The sequence below is a fragment of the Fusarium proliferatum genome (genome assembly GCF_900067095.1).
Source record: "Fusarium proliferatum ET1 genome assembly, contig: FPRO_scaffold012, whole genome shotgun sequence".
Lineage (NCBI taxonomy): Eukaryota > Fungi > Ascomycota > Sordariomycetes > Hypocreales > Nectriaceae > Fusarium > Fusarium proliferatum.
The window spans coordinates 407627-426036 of record NW_022194801.1 but is presented as its reverse complement, the minus strand read 5'-3'; the positions used below and the strand labels follow the sequence as shown (position 1 = coordinate 426036).

The following is an 18410-nucleotide window of genomic DNA, read 5'->3' as shown; positions in this document are numbered from 1 at the left end:
TTCTCGTGCCTGTATCACCACATTTAAGTCTCAGCACTAGACTAACACCTCTTGACCAACACCTCTTAACCAACACCTCTTGACCAACACCACAATCAACCCTCATCAAGATGTGCTCCGCCCAGGTAAGATCGTGCTGGAGAAGTGCCATAAAAAGCAACAACATCATCATCCTCCTCGCAAACAGATCTGATCAAGGCGTGGGGCCGGTGTGATCTAGAGTTTACCAGAAAACGTTGTTTGCCTCGATGAACAAGGGCATGTACCCATTGTACAGTGTGCGAGGCGTCAGGCCATGTCCACAAGAGGACTACCACATGGAAACGTGCGTTAAATAGGGCCCAAGCTCGGCAGCCCTGGTCAGTGAGCATTTCGAGACAGGCATGGCAGCATGGCCAAGCTTGAGACGGGTAGCAACATCAATTGTAGATCAAGTCGGGGCACAGGGCAAAATCGGCAAAGAAAGAATAACATGTCGACAATGGTTGATACGATTGTGAATAATAATCTGTCAAACATCACTCGGCTAATTGCCGACTTGTTAATGTACACACCAGACTTTATATCTCCACAATAAGAAAGCCATCCTCTCGTACCAAGAAATAGAGACAGAAGGGTAGTCAGTCGAAAAGAACAGAACAAACGAATCATTCCCATGCGCGCAACCCCATGAAGGGTAGTAGTAATCTCACATAGCCCTCAACTTTGTAGGCTCCTTTCCCTAAACGCCCTGAACAGTTCGTACTTTGTCATTAGCAAAAATCCTTGAGAACCACCAACGACCGCATGACTTTCACAAGTCACTTCGCTGTGAACCACTTTTGTTGATATGAACTCCGTCGCCGTTGTAGGCGTTGATGTTTCCCGGCAGATCCACCAGGTATCTTGATACTCACTGGTGATCGTCCATGGCGAGATGCCGCGCGTCCGCACCTATCTGGCCAGTTTCCTACATTACCGTCGAGGCTAGAAGACGTGTTTCGACATCGTCCATACCCATCCCATCCATGCGAGGACCTTCCATCCCCTGCAGTCTTTGTTCAATAGCCTGGAAGCGTGGTTCGTAGCCGCCTCCAGCTCGGGCTTCAAGACTGTCCATGCGCTTCTCGATGTTATCGAGACGCTGCTCAATGCGCATTAGACCCTGGGCCATGTCGTGGTTCAGGCGGTCGAGTTTATTAGTGAAGGATCGGATCGATGTAGCCAGCGGCGCGTTCTCCTGACCAGGCGTGCCAGAGGGAGCTCGTGGCTCGTGGTTGTGACGTCCCTCTTGGATAGCAAAACGCCATTGGTTTCCGAGCTGAACTTCACAAACAGCCTTGGCGCGGAAGGGACAATCAATTTTGCGCGTCGAAGGGTTGCGCTTCTTGGCAGTGCTGTTGTACTTGACACCACCGCGGTCGCAAACGAGATCATAACGGGTGGGTTTTCCGTCGCGGTAGTTTGAGGCGCGCAGCTTGACAATTCCGTATCCCTGGTCCTTTGCAACGCGCTGGACGGAAGCCATCAAATCTTCGAAGGTCCTAAATATACCTTCTGGTGGGGGTAATAGCGCTGGAGGTGGTGTATTTGGCATGACGAGTGATTGAGCCAGGGTGGCGGTTGCAACGGAACGGTTTAGATAAGGCGGAGTGGGCAACTAAGTTTGCCCAAGAATGAACGGTTTCGGAGTGCTTTAAAAGGACCGGGTGTGAGGCGTAGAATGAGATCGCGAATGGACGAGAGATTGCTGTTGGTTTTGGCCGCGATGGTAGTTTACAGGGCAGGTATGCAAAAGGCTGGGTTCAACTTTCCCGCACTGTTCTAACTGTGATACAGGTATGGACCTAACAAGGTTTAGTGTTGATCCGGTCCGGGCCAGGCGGACCATTCACAGGCCAGACCTGCAGAAAGGCGGGGCCGTAGGTGACAGCGTGCAGTCTACGTACCTGATGGATGCTGCGAAGCGTCGTTTTGTACCTACGTCAAGCACAAGCCAGGGGAGGTAGCTTCGCGCAGAGCAAGGAGAGGTAAGGTACCTGACAGTATGAACGGAGTGGATAAGTAAGGAAGGGTGTGGAGGGGTCAAGCAACGTGCTGAGAGATTGAGAAGGTGACTTTGTGTAGCTTGAGCGGGTGCGACGATGGAAGATAGAGACTGTATGTGAAGTCAGTAGCAAGAATGATTGCGGGCTTGTGATGAAAGAGCTGTGTTTGTCGGAGGCACTGGGCCTTGATATAAATCAGGTTCTCCAAGCGAAAACGGGGAAACGGTTCGAAGGGGGTGTGAAGAAGCTCAGGCTTGTTGCGGCTTCATCATCACCTAAGGCTGTTTGGATGCCAAGCACGTGACGGATGGGCTGAATGGAGCGTTAGAGTTGGCGGTTGATACGGGTAGGCGCAGCAGTTGCGGGCTTCGACTTGTTTCATGGACATTGAGGTGCTTGTCTCTCTCGTAGGCCCTTTTGCCTGATGCCCGCGATACACTGACAATTACTGCATCTAGGTAGACAAAGAACTCGAGGTATGTCACCTCCGTCGATCGACACGGTGCGGGCTTACTCTGACGGGTTCAGTTCAGTTCAGTTCAGTCGCAGCTACTACAGTTGCAGTCCCATAATACGGGTCACCGGTTCCTGGTTCCTGGTCCCTTGCTCGATCGAGACTCGTTCCCTCAACTGCATGTGCCTACGGTCTCATTGAACTTGGTTGCACCAACGGGAATCTACTGGCAGACGTCAAAGCTTCTTCCCTTCCCCAACTGACAACGCTTGCCCCACGTCGCGCAAGGCAAAGACGAAGACACAGTTGATCTTTCCATTGTATGCATCCATCCAATCCATTTCGTACTTCTAGAATATTTCCCTGCATCAGCAAAGTTTACAGTGCAAGCACTGACCATTTCTGTTAGGCCTTTGTATCCATCTCGGAATAAAAATAGAGCCCTGTCCACTTTTGCCAGTCCCGTCTGATCCTTTCCCCATTGTCCACGCAAGCCTCTCATTCGCTCGGCCACCTGCGATCTCGTGTTGCTTCCTCAGCGCCATCAACTCCTGGATATCCTATCTTTTACCGGTCTTCCTGCCCCATTCGCAAACATGAACCCGCAGCCTGCCGTTCAAAACCAGGCTCAGGCTCAGGCGCCGAATGCAGCCGGCCAGGATGGCTGGGACGAAGCGCGCCTTGAGGAAGCCATGAAACGCCTCAAGCTTCTGCACATCAAGGTAACGTCGTTTTCTACGTGAGAAAACGGGATGCAAACTTGCTCATCAGGCTCTTGTTTCAGGTCCGGCAATTGAACGACACCATCCCCAAGATGATCAAGCCGCTTGTGCAAAAGCAACCTTCACGTAGGCTCCCTAGTCTACTCATTGTCTGAAACATCCTGAGCTGACCCATCACCTATGTATAGCCGATGTCATGTTTGCAGCTTTCATGAACTCAGTGAATGAAGCGCAAGCAAACATCAAAGAGGTGACCGACTTGATGCGTGATAAGAAAAGTCGTGAAATCTTTGCGCAGGCCAAGAAGAGAAAAGAAGAAGAGCCCACGGGTATCAAGACTTGGGAATATTATGATCACCCAGACTGGTTCAGAATGGATGAAGAATAGCGAGATACATGGAACATACAGCATAGGCGTTTATGGACGGTTTGACTACATCGGGACATGAATGATCGGAGCAAAAGTGGTGCAGGAAACGCCTTTGAACTTTTTCCACTACTAGAAGACGGCACATCAATATCATGATATTTTAAAACAAAGTGCTTGACAGTTGCTCTCGATTGCATGGACCATAGATACAAACGTTGCCGCCTCGCTCATTAGTGATACCTGACACCATGAATTCTGATGTTGCGTCTTTGATGGGTGAGGCAACCAGAAGCTCAATGAAAGGAAACAAGGTTTTGGGGCACTCCTACAAAGTTTGTGATCAGTCACAGTCAAATTGTCCTGATATGCACAATTTGGGGACGAGAGAGATAACCCCTGAGTTTCTATAAGACTGTTTCTTCCTTCGAGGGCAGGGGCAGATTGATCGTCTTCGACAACGCACCCTAAGATCTGAACCAAGGCCGCGAGGTCCATAAAAGTACGTTCCCCCTGCTATAAATTGGCTTCCTGACTGCTCCGTAGCTTTATTAACTTTCGGTTCGCTAACTGCATCACGATTGACGGCGGAGGACACATCGGAAGGCCGACACCGAGCTACCAGGGGAGGCAGATCGATCATAATTGAACAATGGCATTGAACCTTTTGCAATCTTTATGCCTAGCTTAGTCTAGTCTATATGTTATTTACTAACCCCTCTATGTGATGTGTCTAGAACGTGGACTGCGAAAACTTATAATCTTCTGTATCTCCAAATCATAGGGTACTAATGTATAGCTTGAGTAGGTACCTAAGATTCAAAGTTCTCGGGGAGGGAACTCTGAACCAATAGTGATGGATATGAACGATTTCCTTATCTTCTACCGACTGATCTTATTTCTAAACATTTACTAGAACAAAGATATTCTTTCATGCTGATAACTTATCGAGTCCTATCGTGACTTATAGTCAGGAGAATATGGCACCAGGTTCAGTCAAGACTCAACATCTCGGTATTGACACTGTTTCTGTATTTGGTAAAACTTCAAAAGAATATTTGTATGCATCCAAATACAAGTAGTTGAGTTAGACGCGAGATCGGCCGTGGGTAAGAGCCGTGTCTGGGCAAGGAGGAATTCCAAGAACCGGCACCCCCATATATTGTTCAGAGTAAGTTAAGAGAGATATCAGGGTGAGTGTTTCAGAGAGTCAATCTGCGACCTATCCTGAGTTTTAAGTCTCTTTAGGTAGTCTAAAAGGCAAAGCCTGGTGCACTCTTTTGATGCGTCCCTCTGTTGTAGCATATCGTCTATTCATTAAATAACAGTGAATTCTTTCACCTAACTCAGACTGTTCGGTGGCGCTCGGCAAGCACAGAGATATGCTCTGTTTCTGCGAAACTGATACAAATGAAACTTGTTGCTTCTCTTTATCTACAGATTACCACCAACTCATTGAAACTACCCCTTGGAGAGCCAGAAAACATCAATCGTTGTTATAAGGCGTCAAAATAAACTCAGCAAAGAATATCCTAAATTTAGCCTAAGATTATAATAATTTACGTAAATCTTTTTTGTCATTGAGGATCAAGGTCCCAAGTTTTCTTTCCTCCCCTAGCTACGTCCTTACCTGAAGATCTCTTTGACATCCAAGTGGAGCCCGTGGCTTGGGGAGGTGCTGAGCCATAGTGTGGCTGCGTCACGTGCTAAGCACGCTAGTCCCACCACGAATTTTATACACCCACACAGAATTAACAACTCGAGTGTTTTGCGAAATCTCCTCTCCTACTCTCGCGACCACCGTCCAACACCAACTAACCCGAGCAGCTCAGTCAAATCACCAAGCCGCTACAATGGTTAACCACAGAGTCACCTACCGCCGCCGTAACGGGTGAGTTTTTCCCTACGAAGCTGTCGAGTCTTTTCGCTCTCGAAATATGTCGAGATACCAGCTCTCGCCATACAGCCTCATACTTCCGACACGGCCATACGATCAAGAACTAACCATGCTCCCAGTTGGAATACCAGCTCTAATACCACACGCACCGTGCGTACCCCAGGTGGTGAGCTCCGTGTGCTGCACATCAAGAAGCGCGGCACCGTTCCCAAGTGTGGTGACTGCGGCTCCAAGCTCATCGGCGTAAGTTGACCAAGACAAGCGAATCTCGTGCGATATGAGGGATAAGACAACACGAGGATGGCAAACGGGCACTGGCTGGCATGCGAGATAGTGAGGGGCTGCAATGTCAAGGCCAAGGGCTTTACATCTCACGAGAGGAACGAGATTCGGCATGAACCAACCGACCAGTCGGCTTCTCATTTTTGTCTTAACCCTCTGTCGCAAAGGATTATCGACTACCATGGAATATCGGAACTGACTCAATTCTTGTATAGATTCCCGCTCTCCGACCCCGCGAGTACTCTCAGATCTCCAAGCCCAAGAAGACCGTCCAGCGCGCCTACGGTGGTTCCCGATGCGGCAACTGTGTCCGCGACCGTATCGTCCGAGCTTTCCTTATTGAGGAGCAGAAGATCGTCAAGAAGGTTCTCAAGGAGCAGGAGCAGAGCCAGAAGAAGAAATAAATGCAATCTCCATTGCTAGGTTAGGCTTTGCGTGGGAAAGGCAAGGAACTCTGAGGACTCGGTTCATTGCTTTGGTGTTCATTAGGCAAAAAGGGACTGCATGATACATCGGGCCGGTGCCAAATGGTTGGCCGTCCGCCGTCTTAGGACTGCTACTATCCTCTTGGTGACTTGAATGAGAAAGAACATCAAGCTGGCGTGGATTATGCATGAGTGACGAAGTATTGTTGGTGTGGCGAAGGTGTCAAAAAATTATGACCATGAAAGTGAGATAAAAGTTAATGGCACCAACTGGTTCAAATTACATCCACAGGTTGACAATATGTGTTTCATTAATTCCTTGTCCTTTGAACGGATTCTCCATTTGTGCCATCTCAAATTCGTAGACTGAATAAGGCGAGGTGAAATCATGACGTGCTAAAATTATCTATCCCCCACTTACTTGGACAAGCTCTTCCAGTTCCTACATCGAAACGAGAAATCCTTCCCTCTAACACAACCGTGCAACTCCCTTGAAACCCACGATATTGGCACGATTGGCATTCTGTCATGGCATCACGAAGTCTCATCCGGCCTTGCAGCGCACAACAAGCAGTGTGCCAAGCTCTCGTCCAGACGCAGCGACCTAGATCCGCGACTACAGTTTTTAGAGCCACCACCTCGACAGTCTCACCTCGTTCCCAAGCCTCTACGTCAAGCCGCCGACTGTTCCACGCCCTTCCAAGCCGGAGAAAGGACCAACAGCCACCAGCGCAGCCTCCCCCAACCGACTTTGCCGAGCTCGACGTGCTCGGCAACACCCCAGCGCCTTCAACTTCGGTCGACGTGTGCATGTATGATGGATTTGGACTGAACAGTGGTATTACTGTGACAGGCGGTAATGGCGTTTTGTTGATTGACGGCGAGGTATTCAACTGGCGTCCGTGGGAGGCCAAAGGCTCAATGAATCTTGTCAACAAGAAGGGCCAGTTTGAGCTACCACCAAAGGCATTTGCGCTATTTGATCTACTGTGGCCCCGACCTGGTATGTTTTCATCCTCGTTACTTGCGTCATGTGATATTTTGCATCATTGAGGGGAATGCTCTTTGCTAATTGAGTTACAGATCTTCTTATCATCGGGGTCGGCCCATCTATTATGCCATTGGCACCCGAAACGAGACGACTTATATCGGAACTTGGTATGCGAATTGAAATCCTGGACACGAGAAATGCAGCTGCGCAGTTCAATTTGTTGGCCACAGAACGAGGCGTTTCGAACGTAGCAGCTGCTCTAATACCCATTGGATGGAAGGACGGCGTTGGAGCGGAATGAGAACAGCTGAACCGAAGACCGCACTTCGAAGGTGTATTTTTATTGTAAGAGTATGGATGTGAGGGCAAGATGCTGCATGTAGGTATTCGCTATCTTAAACAGGGAAATGCCGAGTCCTCGAACTGACTATTTTGCCCATACCAAGCGATTGGCATGGGACTTGGAAAGCGCCCTGTCTTCAAATTCTATATTCATTCTTTATGTGCCGTAGTATGTCTTTCTAACAGTCGAGGCCAGGGACTTGTATTGCCAAAGTCTACATACTATCTATGGCCAAGAATTGCAAACATAGAGTACTTGCATTAGTTCATAACGTAGTTCCTGAACTAAACTCATAAATTGTTGGCAATTACGAAAATGTCATACTCGAAGCCAACGTGATTAAATCAATTACCAACCCAAAAAGAGTCACGATTAAAGGAGAGAGCATAACTTCGAGACTCTACTCATAAATTCCATCATCTTCAGGGTAGGCTTCATGCACAACATGCCTCAGTCCTGCACAAATAATTGGTTCCCCCCCCAATGGAGATCTAATTCGCCCACAAGGTATGATGCAATTGTGTAATTGGTTGCTTCCCTGAACTTTGACAATTACTCAAAGCCAAATCTTTATTCTCATCATCAATGTCAATCCGGCAACGCTACACAATATCCACACTCAAGATCATCGAATTCAGCATCGAATTTTGACAGTATTAGGTCACACTTCACGCAATTTTTGTTGTTTGGCGCGCCCTGACCGCGGTTCGCGTGGGGCACATACCTAGGGTCCAAGAACTTCAAAAGCTTGGCTGGGCCCTGGGTTGTTGATCGTTCAAGTTCTCGTTGTCAACTGGGCTTCTCTATGAAACTGCAAGTCTTTGCGGCGTTGCACTATTTGACTTATTTCATACCGATTGTATGAGACAGCTGCGGTGGTCGGAGAAACACGCGAACTTGGTGTTACTCGTGTAATCCCAATCAATACCTTGTTGGTGACTCAACAGCAGCTTCAATCTCTGATGCAACTAAAACAATCGACTAAACTCAAATCCAATTGCGACTCAGTCCTTCTTTCTTATAAATTATAGAAAATCCGCAACAAACTTATAACACCTCCGCCAATATCCTGGAGTATAAAACCCCCAGGCGCACTTATGGACTCTCCTGCAGCAAGCGTCCAACAGGACGATATCGACTCCACTGACCCTCACCTCACGGACCCGACTTTGCTGAAGGATCATTCAGAGTTCAAGTCCTATACAACAAGTCGTTTCACATACTCTGGAATCCGGGTTTTCTACCGACAACATGTCAAGGCAGACGAACTACCCCAAAAACCTGCCCCATTACCACTATTGGTATTTCTGCATGGCTTGGGCGGTTCTGTTGCCCAGTTCCATCCTCTGTTAAGTAGTCTGGTCGATGTGGCCACTTGCATGGCAATTGACTACCCCGGTTGTGGCCGATCTGATTTCTCGGTCCTTGATTGGGAAGCCTACACGACGGATGCTTTGGTAGAGCTTTTGGAAACAGTCATTGAGGACTATCGAGACAAGGACGCAGGCCAACGAGTGGTCCTGATCGGCCATAGCATGGGGACAAGTCTCGCTGCTAAGTTGGCCAACACCCAAGTCGACCATACAACCTCGTTAGCCGAGTACGTCGTAGGGTTGGTGGCTATTTGCCCTGTGTCAAGCCCTCCTGGTGAATCAATAACATGGTGGGCTCGGATGGGACTTTGGGCTCCGGAATGGATGTTTGATCTGTGGCGAGCATGGAACGGTCGGGGAGGACACAACAGTGCGAGCGTCAGGCGTTTCGTTGGAAAGGATGCCGACGAGGCTACTCGAAAACTTCAATATCGCTTTAACAGACAGAGTCGAACCCCAGTCTTTAGACGCATTGCCAACGGCGCCCTACCACTCTATCATAACGGCAAACCTAAAGGCGGTCTTCCGACCCTAGAAGTCTGGGCAGGATTAAATATCCCCGTCTTCTTGATAGGTGCTGAAGGGGACACTGTTGTTTCACCTGAGGAAGCCACAAAGATTGCTAACGCATTGGATCCTGACAAGACTCTGCCAGAATCAGGGGCATCAGGAGAGACACACGAGGCTATCGCCGAAGCTGCTGCCCCCGTCAACTCTTCTACAAGACCGCAGGATCATATTCCACAAGCTATTGAAGATATCAATGACGATGACTTCACAAAGGCCAAGTCTACGGTGGTTCCCAGTTCAGAAGAGAATAGCCCCAATGATCCCTCAACCCCCAATGAGACTATGACTGAACTACCTGCGCAACCGAACCATCCCAGGAAGGTAGTAAAGACCACTGTTATGCCACTACCTGCAACACACGCTGTCCTATACGCCCCTTGCTCAGTTCGTGCCGTTGCCGGGTTAATTTCTGATTTCCTGGCCACACACGTTACTGGAAGACTCTCCCTGGCCTGGCAACTGCAATACCTCAACCGTGAGGGAAAATGGGACGTCAAAAATCTCAACAAATGGAAGACTGTTACTCCAGTATCCGAACCGATTGGACGTACTGGAAAACCCATCTTCCGGGCACTCAAGACACTTCGTGAAGTGGATGATGTCCATTCTCCACAGAATTTTATTTCAAATTGGGGTTCTATCGTCAAAGATATCATTGATATCTCCAAAGACCAGCCTCACTATGACCCACGCGGCTTAGAACGAGCTGGAATCCATTATCATAAGTTCCCCACAGTTTCGAAGATACCCCCAGAGGATCGTGAGGTTAAAGATTTTATCAAGTTAGTTGACGACCTTCGAAATCGGCAGCCTGCGCGCGCTACCGCCGAGGGCTGGACAAATCCCGAGCAGTGTGTTGTTGGAGTGCACTGCCATTACGGCTTCAACCGCACGGGATACTTTATCGTATGCTATCTCGTTGAGCGGTGCGATTTCGGTGTTCAGGAGGCTATCGACACCTTTGCCAAAGCGAGGCCTAATGGGATCCGTCACTCACACTTTCTAGATCGTCTGTATGTACGATACAATGTTGGCTCGGCTTCTGCAAGCCGGTCATGATCATCAAGGGGGAAAGGCGTTTGGTTAAGGGGGTTGACGGTCACAAGCGAGGAGTATATTGGCTTAAAGCATTGACTTAGTTAACAACCAGGAGTCCGGCCGGTGGTCTTTGTTGGTAACTAACGTATAGATAATGGACTGCTCGACTTTTGATCGCACTCAAGCATTGTAGCGGTCACTGCCCGTGAACAGGCATGATATTTTACCCTATTTTTCGGGTCTGTATGGAGACGAAACTGGTCAACGCATCTAGACTCGGGTACCACTGGCGTCATGCTGGGATGACCACGATGAATCTGGTTATCTGATTTCATGTGAATTGAAGGGATATATATCGAGCGATGTCTCAATAGACAGCAGCTAATAAGTTGCTGTAGTTGCGTTGGTACGAAAACTCAAAAAGTTCAAATGCATCATAGGCAGGCTAATAAGTAAATCTACTATAGGTTGGATATACCATTCTACATATCTTGATCAAGATCTTCCTACCCACCTCTTGTTAGACCCGTATAAGTCGTATAATCATTCTAAGAAATGCAGTATGCTCATTAAACCTCAATAGCATGGTACTTGTTACCAAGAGACCAAACTTCGTCGAGTGCCTCCATACCAACATCTTGAAGATTAACCTTGCTCATCTTTTCCTTGAGTTCCGAGGTGATCGCGTCAACGTCAACCTCAAGATACTCCCGTAGATATTTACCAACATCGGTATTCTCAACATTACCACGGATGTTCTCTGCTCGGGGACCACCAGAACTGTAGATATTGACGTCGACAGCAGTGTGGCCGTGTGTACTCCAACCGACGTGAGCGCGCAGGGAGATGAGAGCCGAAAAGAGGACAAGGGCGCTCTCAGGATGATCAGCAATGGTGGTGATCTCCCTATCAGAGGCGTTGGAGATACCAAGACCGCCGACGATGAGTTCCTCGTTGATGTACGTCTTTAGCTTCTCCTTATTCTTCTTGATGTTGGAATCAGAGGCGAGGTGTGCGTTGAGCTTGGCGTGAAGCCACTCAGCTGAAGCAGTAGCATTTGCAAGTACCTTGGGGTACCAGTTGTAGACTGGGAGGTGACCAGGTTCCTGAATCGCAGTGGCAAGACCACCAGTTTCATGGTCACTGGTTGCGACAAGAACAGTTTCAGTCTTGCTCTCCTTGATGAAGTCGAGAACAGCTTGGAATGTCTTATCATACTCAAGAACCTCGTGGACCTGAGCTGCAGGATCATTGATATGACCGGCATGGTCAATTCGGCTGCCCTCGATCATGATGAAAAAGCCCTTGTCACTCTTTTCAGTAGCCTTCTCAAGAGCGCGAAGAGCGGTCTTGGCCATTTCGCTCAGCGAGGGGTAGACGTCGTTGTGATTTCGGCGGTCAATCTCAAAGGGGATGTCAGTTGGGGCAAAGAGTCCGAGCAAAGGCAGCTTGACGTTGTTGCCGCCCTTGAGAGCATCGAAGCCAGCGCGGCTGTCGGTGTAGGTCCAGTTGTGCTTTTCCTTTGCAATCTTGATCACGTCCGTGTCGTCGGCTCGGCAGCTGCCCTCGGTGCTGTTGGGCAAGAAGTTACAGCGGCCACCACCAAGCATCAGATCAACAGTTCGGCCCAGGACACCTTCTCCGATCTGTTGGAGAGCAATCTCGTCTTCCATCTCGCGGAGGACCACGTGGGAGTTGAAGCAGGCTGGAGTCGCATCCTGGGCAGTATTGATTAGTTTCGTAATGACTTAGTTTCCCTCTGATCATACATACCTCAATCTTCGTTGTGACAACAAGTCCAGTATGATATCCGGCACGCTTGGCAGCTTCTAGGACGGTTCCACAAGGATCGTGGTTAGGGAGTGTAGAGATAGCACCATTGTAGGTCTTCTTGCCACAGGAGAAGGCTGTTGCACCAGCAGCACTGTCTGTGACCAGGGAACTGCTGGAGCGAGTCCGGCTCGTGCCCCAGAAATGCTTATCGAGAGTGAGGGTATCGCCGTACGGAAGCTCTTCCACGTGTTGTCGGAAGCTACGCGTCAAGGACAAAGGTGCAGGGCCCATGCCGTCTGACACCATGAAGACGAGGTTTCGCTTAGAGGCGGGCGTGCTGTGATCATGCTTGGTTTGTTGCTCATGCTGAGTCCAAATAGCTAAAACAATGACGGCAGCAGTGGCAATCAGAGCCCAGGCAAAGAGGCCGAGTTCACGGAGTCGCGAGTTCCGGGCGCCCTTATCGGCCTGAGCATCGGAGCGGCCGTCACCGTCACCGGACAAGAGAGGATCGCTTTCGTTGGCCTGAGGAGAAGACATTGTTAGCTGGAAAGAAAACGTGGGACGACAAGATAAGTCTCGGACTGAGGCAGAAGGGAAGAAGGGAAGAAGGGGAGAGACAAACCATTGTACGGTATCTGGCCGCGTAAGAAGAAGGGAGAGTGCCGGGTTGTGCAAGGTGCAACAAGACAACACAAAATGGCTGGATGGGCGATTATGACATCCATTAACTTATGCGACACTACGAGTTGGAGCTATGCGGGGGTAGCTTCAGAGCTTGTTACAGGGGCTTACAGTTCCATTAGCGGTGGACCGGGTGACATCAGTGGTTCACGTGGGTGGAGCGGGATGAAGGCCTATTGCTCACTGATAATCAGTTTTTGGGGAAGATAACCAATGGTGAGATGGTATCTTGACCACGCGAGCATAATTTTAAGGTAATCGAGATCATGGGGCTTTGCTCTTTTCTGGATGGTCTCCAAATATGCATCTTCACGTGTGCTTACCTACATACTGGTTAGGGAGTTGAACTCTATATCAAAGAAACTCTACTCTATAAAACCTCCAACTTACTCGCATTTCCATGACCCTCGTTTTCGCCTGGGCATTCAACAGATACATCTTTAAATAAATAAGTAGACCCGACTTCCGTACCGTTGTTTCAACAGGCGGTGACGGCTCGCGACGACCCGTCCAATACGATAACTCAAATTTCAAGCTTATTGGACTGGTATAAGCCTGAACCGAGCATGTACTTCACCCGACTTCATTGTACTGTGGATTCATAGCAAAGTTTAGGCTAAGGGCTATCGTACTCCATCTCCTCCTCCGAAAACGACGTCCTCATGCTATAATGTTTCCTCCCGCCGTTCGTCAATGGCCGAGTGGCCATACTAAACGGCCAACAGAACTGAGAATCTCTTGGTCCAAAACCAACTTCAAATCAACATGTCAGATCCAATCTCGCCGGATCAAGAATGACAGATTGGTGCCACAGAAGGGTTTGTGACTCGCTATTCATGCGCGGAGCAACCAACTGCACGTTGCTTTCGGCATAAGTGAACGGCTGTCAAACAGTTCGTTAGGGGCAAGTTGCTACACACGAGCCTGGTACTAACAATGATCCTCAAACGGAGCAGAAGCGCAAACCGTTTAAACAATCAGTAGGTTCGCAGCTGGCGCCCGAACCACGAGCGACAAACTACCACTCTTCATCTCTACCGACAATCCAAAGATGCTGACCATGATATGTCCTGAGACTCACGCGATTTGCCTCACGCTTAGCCACCAGGACTATCGTTATGCTTCTCGTTCTCTGGGCTCACTCATGCTCCTCAACGGGCGCGCACAAGATACCAAAGCCCCCAGAACGAAATCTCAATAGCCCACATGTGTTGTTACGTTTTATTTCTAAATCTTTGCGGATGTTATGGCGAGCTCCTTTTCGAAACATCCTGCGCCCAAGTATACCAAGAAATCCACCGAATCAACGATCCAAATTCCTGGACAGCAGAGGGTCTGAACGAGCTCCCCTTTACTCTCCCCGATCATTGTGTTGCTGGCTGGCACAACACACGGATAATTTTGACACATGGCTTTTGTTGCCCTCGATGGTGGTTTGAATGCCCTTCTATTGTGGTTCCTGGATACCCTTGTTTCTACCACCCGGGCAACAGACAAGGTTGAGAGAGAGCGCTTGTACGATAAAATGAAGCCAAATTAGAAGGTCTAGCTCAAGCTGGAGGTGAAAGTGAAGGATGTATTTCTATGAGTGCGGCGCACGGAAGGGATGTCAACCGCCAAAGCTGTCAGGAGTTGGTTGTATTTTGATATCTGTACCCTCAGTCTATCGATTATTTCAGACGACTCTATAGTGTGCCTTGCAGGCACTGTCATCGCTTGCTGATGGACGCTTGAATCAAAGCTGATGGCTTACGCATGCAAAGCCGATACTGGACCTCCCCCCTTTTGTACAACATCTTCTGAGGGGTATTGGTGCACCCCAAGGACTCTTGGAGAGTTGACTGGATTGGCCCTGACCCTTCTGTCAAAGAATGCTCAAGTCTGACCCGCTGCGCTCTGGTAACTCCAAGTACCTTGGGTTACCGTGTTAAAAAGGAGGGGATGATGCCAGACTTGGAAAGAAAAGGGGGATATTGTGGATGTGAGATACGACGTTGACATCCTCGTATGTAGTGTAAAGATGGAGACGTGGATGGTGTATATTCTAGATCCGCCAAGTCCAAGCCAGTTTGATATTTAAATATCCATAACACTATTAAGAATCCAGTCAAGAACACAAGGTTGTTTAATGCTTCAAACTTATCTAGGTAATTTCATTATAGTTTGCTTTGATCTTAGGCGTTTGAGACCTGTAAAGGGCTGGTGTGTTTGGCCAAGATGTTGATAAATGCTATACTCGAATTCAATGCCACTTACAAATAAATCACGCCCACTCCTTTACCAATTCTTGGGTATCATTAATGCAAATGTTCCCGCCATTCAACCTCATAAGCAGCCCTTGGGGAGGAAAAGCATCTCAGGCCTGATAACATGGTGGCAAAAACAAGCTAATCAAAGCTTCCTGAGCTTATGCTAGATTTCCATGAGCCTTTTTATCGTTTAAAATCGAGACCTTGAGTATTTTTTACCTGCCCGCAGCGTATCCGTCACACCTTGAGCTTAATCTTTTGCTGCTTGGACCTCTTCTTCTTTTTCCTAAGCGTAAGGATGTGTCTTCTTTGTACGACTCGCACCAGCCAGTTGTAAATCATCTCTCTCATTAGAATCAAGATGGTTGCTACAACAGTCGGAACGGCGCAGGCCCAGCTATAATCTTGTCAGTATTGTGCATGACTCCGGAAGTATTGCGCTGTAATCAGCCCAGCCCAAGAAAACTTTCGATTTTTGACCAACGTGCCAGAATAACTAGTCTCAGGGCAGACTAAATTACCCCAGATTTATCTCAAGTCTTTTCGTCATTTGAGATAGACGTTCCAAGTTTCTCGTATCCCCTCAACATTTGATGAAATGAATACTTACAAATACCAAATACCATGGTGGATTTCGGGGAAGCCCTCTTCCGCAAAGTTCTGTCCAAAAAATCCTGTTATGAACGTCAAAGGAAGAAAAATGATGGTCACCGTGGTAAGCTGCTTCATCGATTCATTCTGGTGGGCTGATATGGTGTTGAAGATAAGGTTGATGAGGTTGTCTGATGATTGCTTGAGCTGTTGTAGAGCTTCAGTTATCATAATACAGTGATCGAGCACATCGCCTAGGTATGTGTGGGTCATGGGAGTGACAATAACACCAGTTGAAGGGTTCTCCAGTGCCTGCATGGCTTGGTCATGGGTCATGTGTGTCTTGTGATCCCTCAGCACATTGACCAAGTTATCAATAGGGTTGAGGAAGCTCAGCATTTTGTTGATCTCACTAATGCATATATATAGCTTTTTGCTTTGACTGATACTCGGCGATGTGAGCACATCTAGCTCAATATCGGCAATAATGTCTGTGTAAATAGACGTCAAGGGTATGGCGAGGTCGATGATGGCGTCGATAATGCCCTGGCATAATAATGATGCGTCATTGGACTCGCGAAGAATAGTGCCTGGGGTACTCAGACGGGTGACGATGGGCCGCTCAATATCTCCCGCCGAGACCTCAAAGAAAGAGATGACCGTGTTATCTGATGTTAGAAATATAGAGACCTGCTCTGCCGACACTGCCATTTGATATGGCGTCAGGGATGAATGACTCTCCATGAATTCTGTGCGTGCTTCATTTCCTGAGGCGTGATAACGCTGCAATGTCCTTATCATGCCCGTCTCTTGCAGGTCTGCCGTAATAGGGTCCTGTGGCCGTAGCGAGGTCTCAAAGTCCTTCTCGGGGTCGGCCGCTCTGCGAGTCTTCCAAAGCTGCCTCACTGAGCCTCTCAAAGCGCCGAGCGTCTTGCTAGAGTATGTGCTGCTCGTGCTGGTTGTATCATCTTCATCGTCAACCAGGTGGACAAGCTTCTGCAGGGTCATGACGATGAAAGCATGGTTGGGATACCAATCAGCCTTCGTCCGGTTCCTGATCTGCATCATGTCCTCCAAGGCAAGCTTGTGAAGACCCTTCTTGTTGCCAATTGCCTGAATAACATCCCAACTGAGTCCATTGACGTTGATCCATCGGCATTTGGCCCATTCTTCTTTTGGCTGGTCAAGGAAGTCGATGAAATTCACATTATCGAAGTGGCGCTTAACCATTTTATCTTGCGAAAAGTCGATTACAGAAATCTCACAAGGTGCTTGAAGTGCAGGCATCGAAGCATGGCCTCCATCGGGAAGCTTTGGGTCATAGCCAGGCTCGGAGCCAGGCTGCCAACCAGGACGATCGCCAAAGGCAGTGTCGAACTCGTCATAATCCTCCACCGTCTTAAACGTTGGGGCGCGAGTCATCCGGCGTCGCAATATCGAGGGCGAAAATGTCATTTCGCGATGGACCTCTGTGTCGGAACGCACTGGCCGCATAGGCTCGGCCTTGGGCGGGGAGAGGTTCTGCGTGTTGAGGGTGAGGTGGTAGCGGACATGCTGATCTTTCTCTTCAGATACGTTGGTGTTGGAAGAATGGCTTTGGCGACTCCTTTGCTCTATATCGTCCTGAGGCTGCATTGCATTATCGTGCTCCGCTGGGACAGCGAAGTCTCGTGATGTTGACATTGGATGAACGGGAAGATGCCCTGCGAAAGGCAGAGCCGAGAAATAGGTAGAGTATGTATTGCAGCCAGTCGAACGGGCGCGTAGAATAAAAGCAACCTTTGAAGCTGTAGAAATCCTATCCGCTCAGCTGAGAGAGATGGAATGAAAAGGATCAGGTCCAGTTCGAGTTACCTAAGACTCGCATAAAAATAAATTCAAGGGTGCTCGATTCCTCATGGATGCGCCGCGGCGTTGTGATGCAGGGGAAGTTCAGCCCGTCAGCACCAATTTCAGTGGTCGGTTTAGGGGGAGTAGGGGGTTGTTTCTCAATGGCCTGGAGCATTGGATCCGGGCAACCATTCAAGTCGTATATCGTAGCCACTGTCGAATAGCCCGACCTTTTATTAGTGTGTTCCAATGGTCCAGACTTCGATGGGCTGAAGCCGATTATCCGTCCCTGGTCCATCGAAGAATGCCATCGTCCTTCATGACGTCCCGAGATCTTTCACGATGAATCTTCACGCCAATCGCCGATGAGCAGTCTCATACTCCAAGGCCAAGCTTTTATAACAAGCTTCTTATCCACATTTTTCCGTCTCGGCATAGAACAACACAGAATAAATCAAGAGTCGAACACGCCCTCATCTTATCCATTTGTGTATCATGGAGGTTATTCATCATGAGTCTCCAAGAGACCCGAAACAATAATCTGCAGATACAACGGTTTCAGAGATCGCAAGGACCACCGAATCATTTCAGCCCAATTTATGTACAAACGCATGGTTCGGGAAAAAGTAGCCAGTAGCACTGCATCAATAGGTCACGATCCCAAGTTGGCTTCAAAATACAAAATCTGATGGAAAGGACAACAACAGAGCACTTTTTACGAAGACAACTAAACGAAAGTTAGGTAAACTTCTGAAACTCAAGTCAGACGCTTCCAAACTTATAAATATAACAAG

The 18410-nt window shown here is 48.5% G+C and overlaps 7 protein-coding genes across 7 annotated transcripts; 4 read left to right on the top strand and 3 right to left on the bottom strand.

Moving 5' to 3' along the window:
- Positions 1-949: 949 nt before the first annotated feature.
- FPRO_13246 (uncharacterized protein) lies at positions 950-1576 on the bottom strand (the record flags this gene model as incomplete). The annotated part of the gene is made up of 1 exon (XM_031222677.1): positions 950-1576. One exon carries the CDS (start codon positions 1574-1576, stop codon positions 950-952), a length of 627 nt encoding a protein of 208 aa, XP_031088113.1.
- Positions 1577-3077: 1501 nt separating this feature from the next.
- FPRO_13245 (uncharacterized protein) lies at positions 3078-3591 on the top strand (the record flags this gene model as incomplete). The annotated part of the gene is made up of 3 exons (XM_031222676.1): positions 3078-3203; positions 3266-3329; positions 3392-3591. The coding sequence occupies 3 exons, from the start codon at positions 3078-3080 to the stop codon at positions 3589-3591; spliced, it is 390 nt and encodes a 129-aa protein (XP_031088112.1).
- A 1832-nt stretch (positions 3592-5423) lies between these two features.
- FPRO_13244 (putative RPL34B-ribosomal protein L34.e) lies at positions 5424-6153 on the top strand (the record flags this gene model as incomplete). The annotated part of the gene is made up of 3 exons (XM_031222675.1): positions 5424-5461; positions 5587-5710; positions 5965-6153. 3 exons carry the CDS (start codon positions 5424-5426, stop codon positions 6151-6153), a joined length of 351 nt encoding a protein of 116 aa, XP_031088111.1.
- Positions 6154-6702: 549 nt separating this feature from the next.
- On the top strand, positions 6703-7466 carry FPRO_13243 (uncharacterized protein; the record flags this gene model as incomplete). The annotated part of the gene is made up of 2 exons (XM_031222674.1): positions 6703-7177; positions 7258-7466. The coding sequence occupies 2 exons, from the start codon at positions 6703-6705 to the stop codon at positions 7464-7466; spliced, it is 684 nt and encodes a 227-aa protein (XP_031088110.1).
- Positions 7467-8605: 1139 nt separating this feature from the next.
- FPRO_13242 (uncharacterized protein) lies at positions 8606-10510 on the top strand (the record flags this gene model as incomplete). The annotated part of the gene is made up of 1 exon (XM_031222673.1): positions 8606-10510. The coding sequence occupies one exon, from the start codon at positions 8606-8608 to the stop codon at positions 10508-10510; it is 1905 nt and encodes a 634-aa protein (XP_031088109.1).
- Positions 10511-11058: 548 nt separating this feature from the next.
- On the bottom strand, positions 11059-12802 carry FPRO_13241 (putative PHO8-repressible alkaline phosphatase vacuolar; the record flags this gene model as incomplete). Its single annotated transcript, XM_031222672.1, has 2 exons — positions 11059-12207; positions 12263-12802. The coding sequence occupies 2 exons, from the start codon at positions 12800-12802 to the stop codon at positions 11059-11061; spliced, it is 1689 nt and encodes a 562-aa protein (XP_031088108.1).
- Positions 12803-15432: 2630 nt separating this feature from the next.
- On the bottom strand, positions 15433-17469 carry FPRO_13240 (uncharacterized protein; the record flags this gene model as incomplete). Its single annotated transcript, XM_031222671.1, has 2 exons — positions 15433-15592; positions 15806-17469. 2 exons carry the CDS (start codon positions 17467-17469, stop codon positions 15433-15435), a joined length of 1824 nt encoding a protein of 607 aa, XP_031088107.1.
- Positions 17470-18410: the final 941 nt, after the last annotated feature.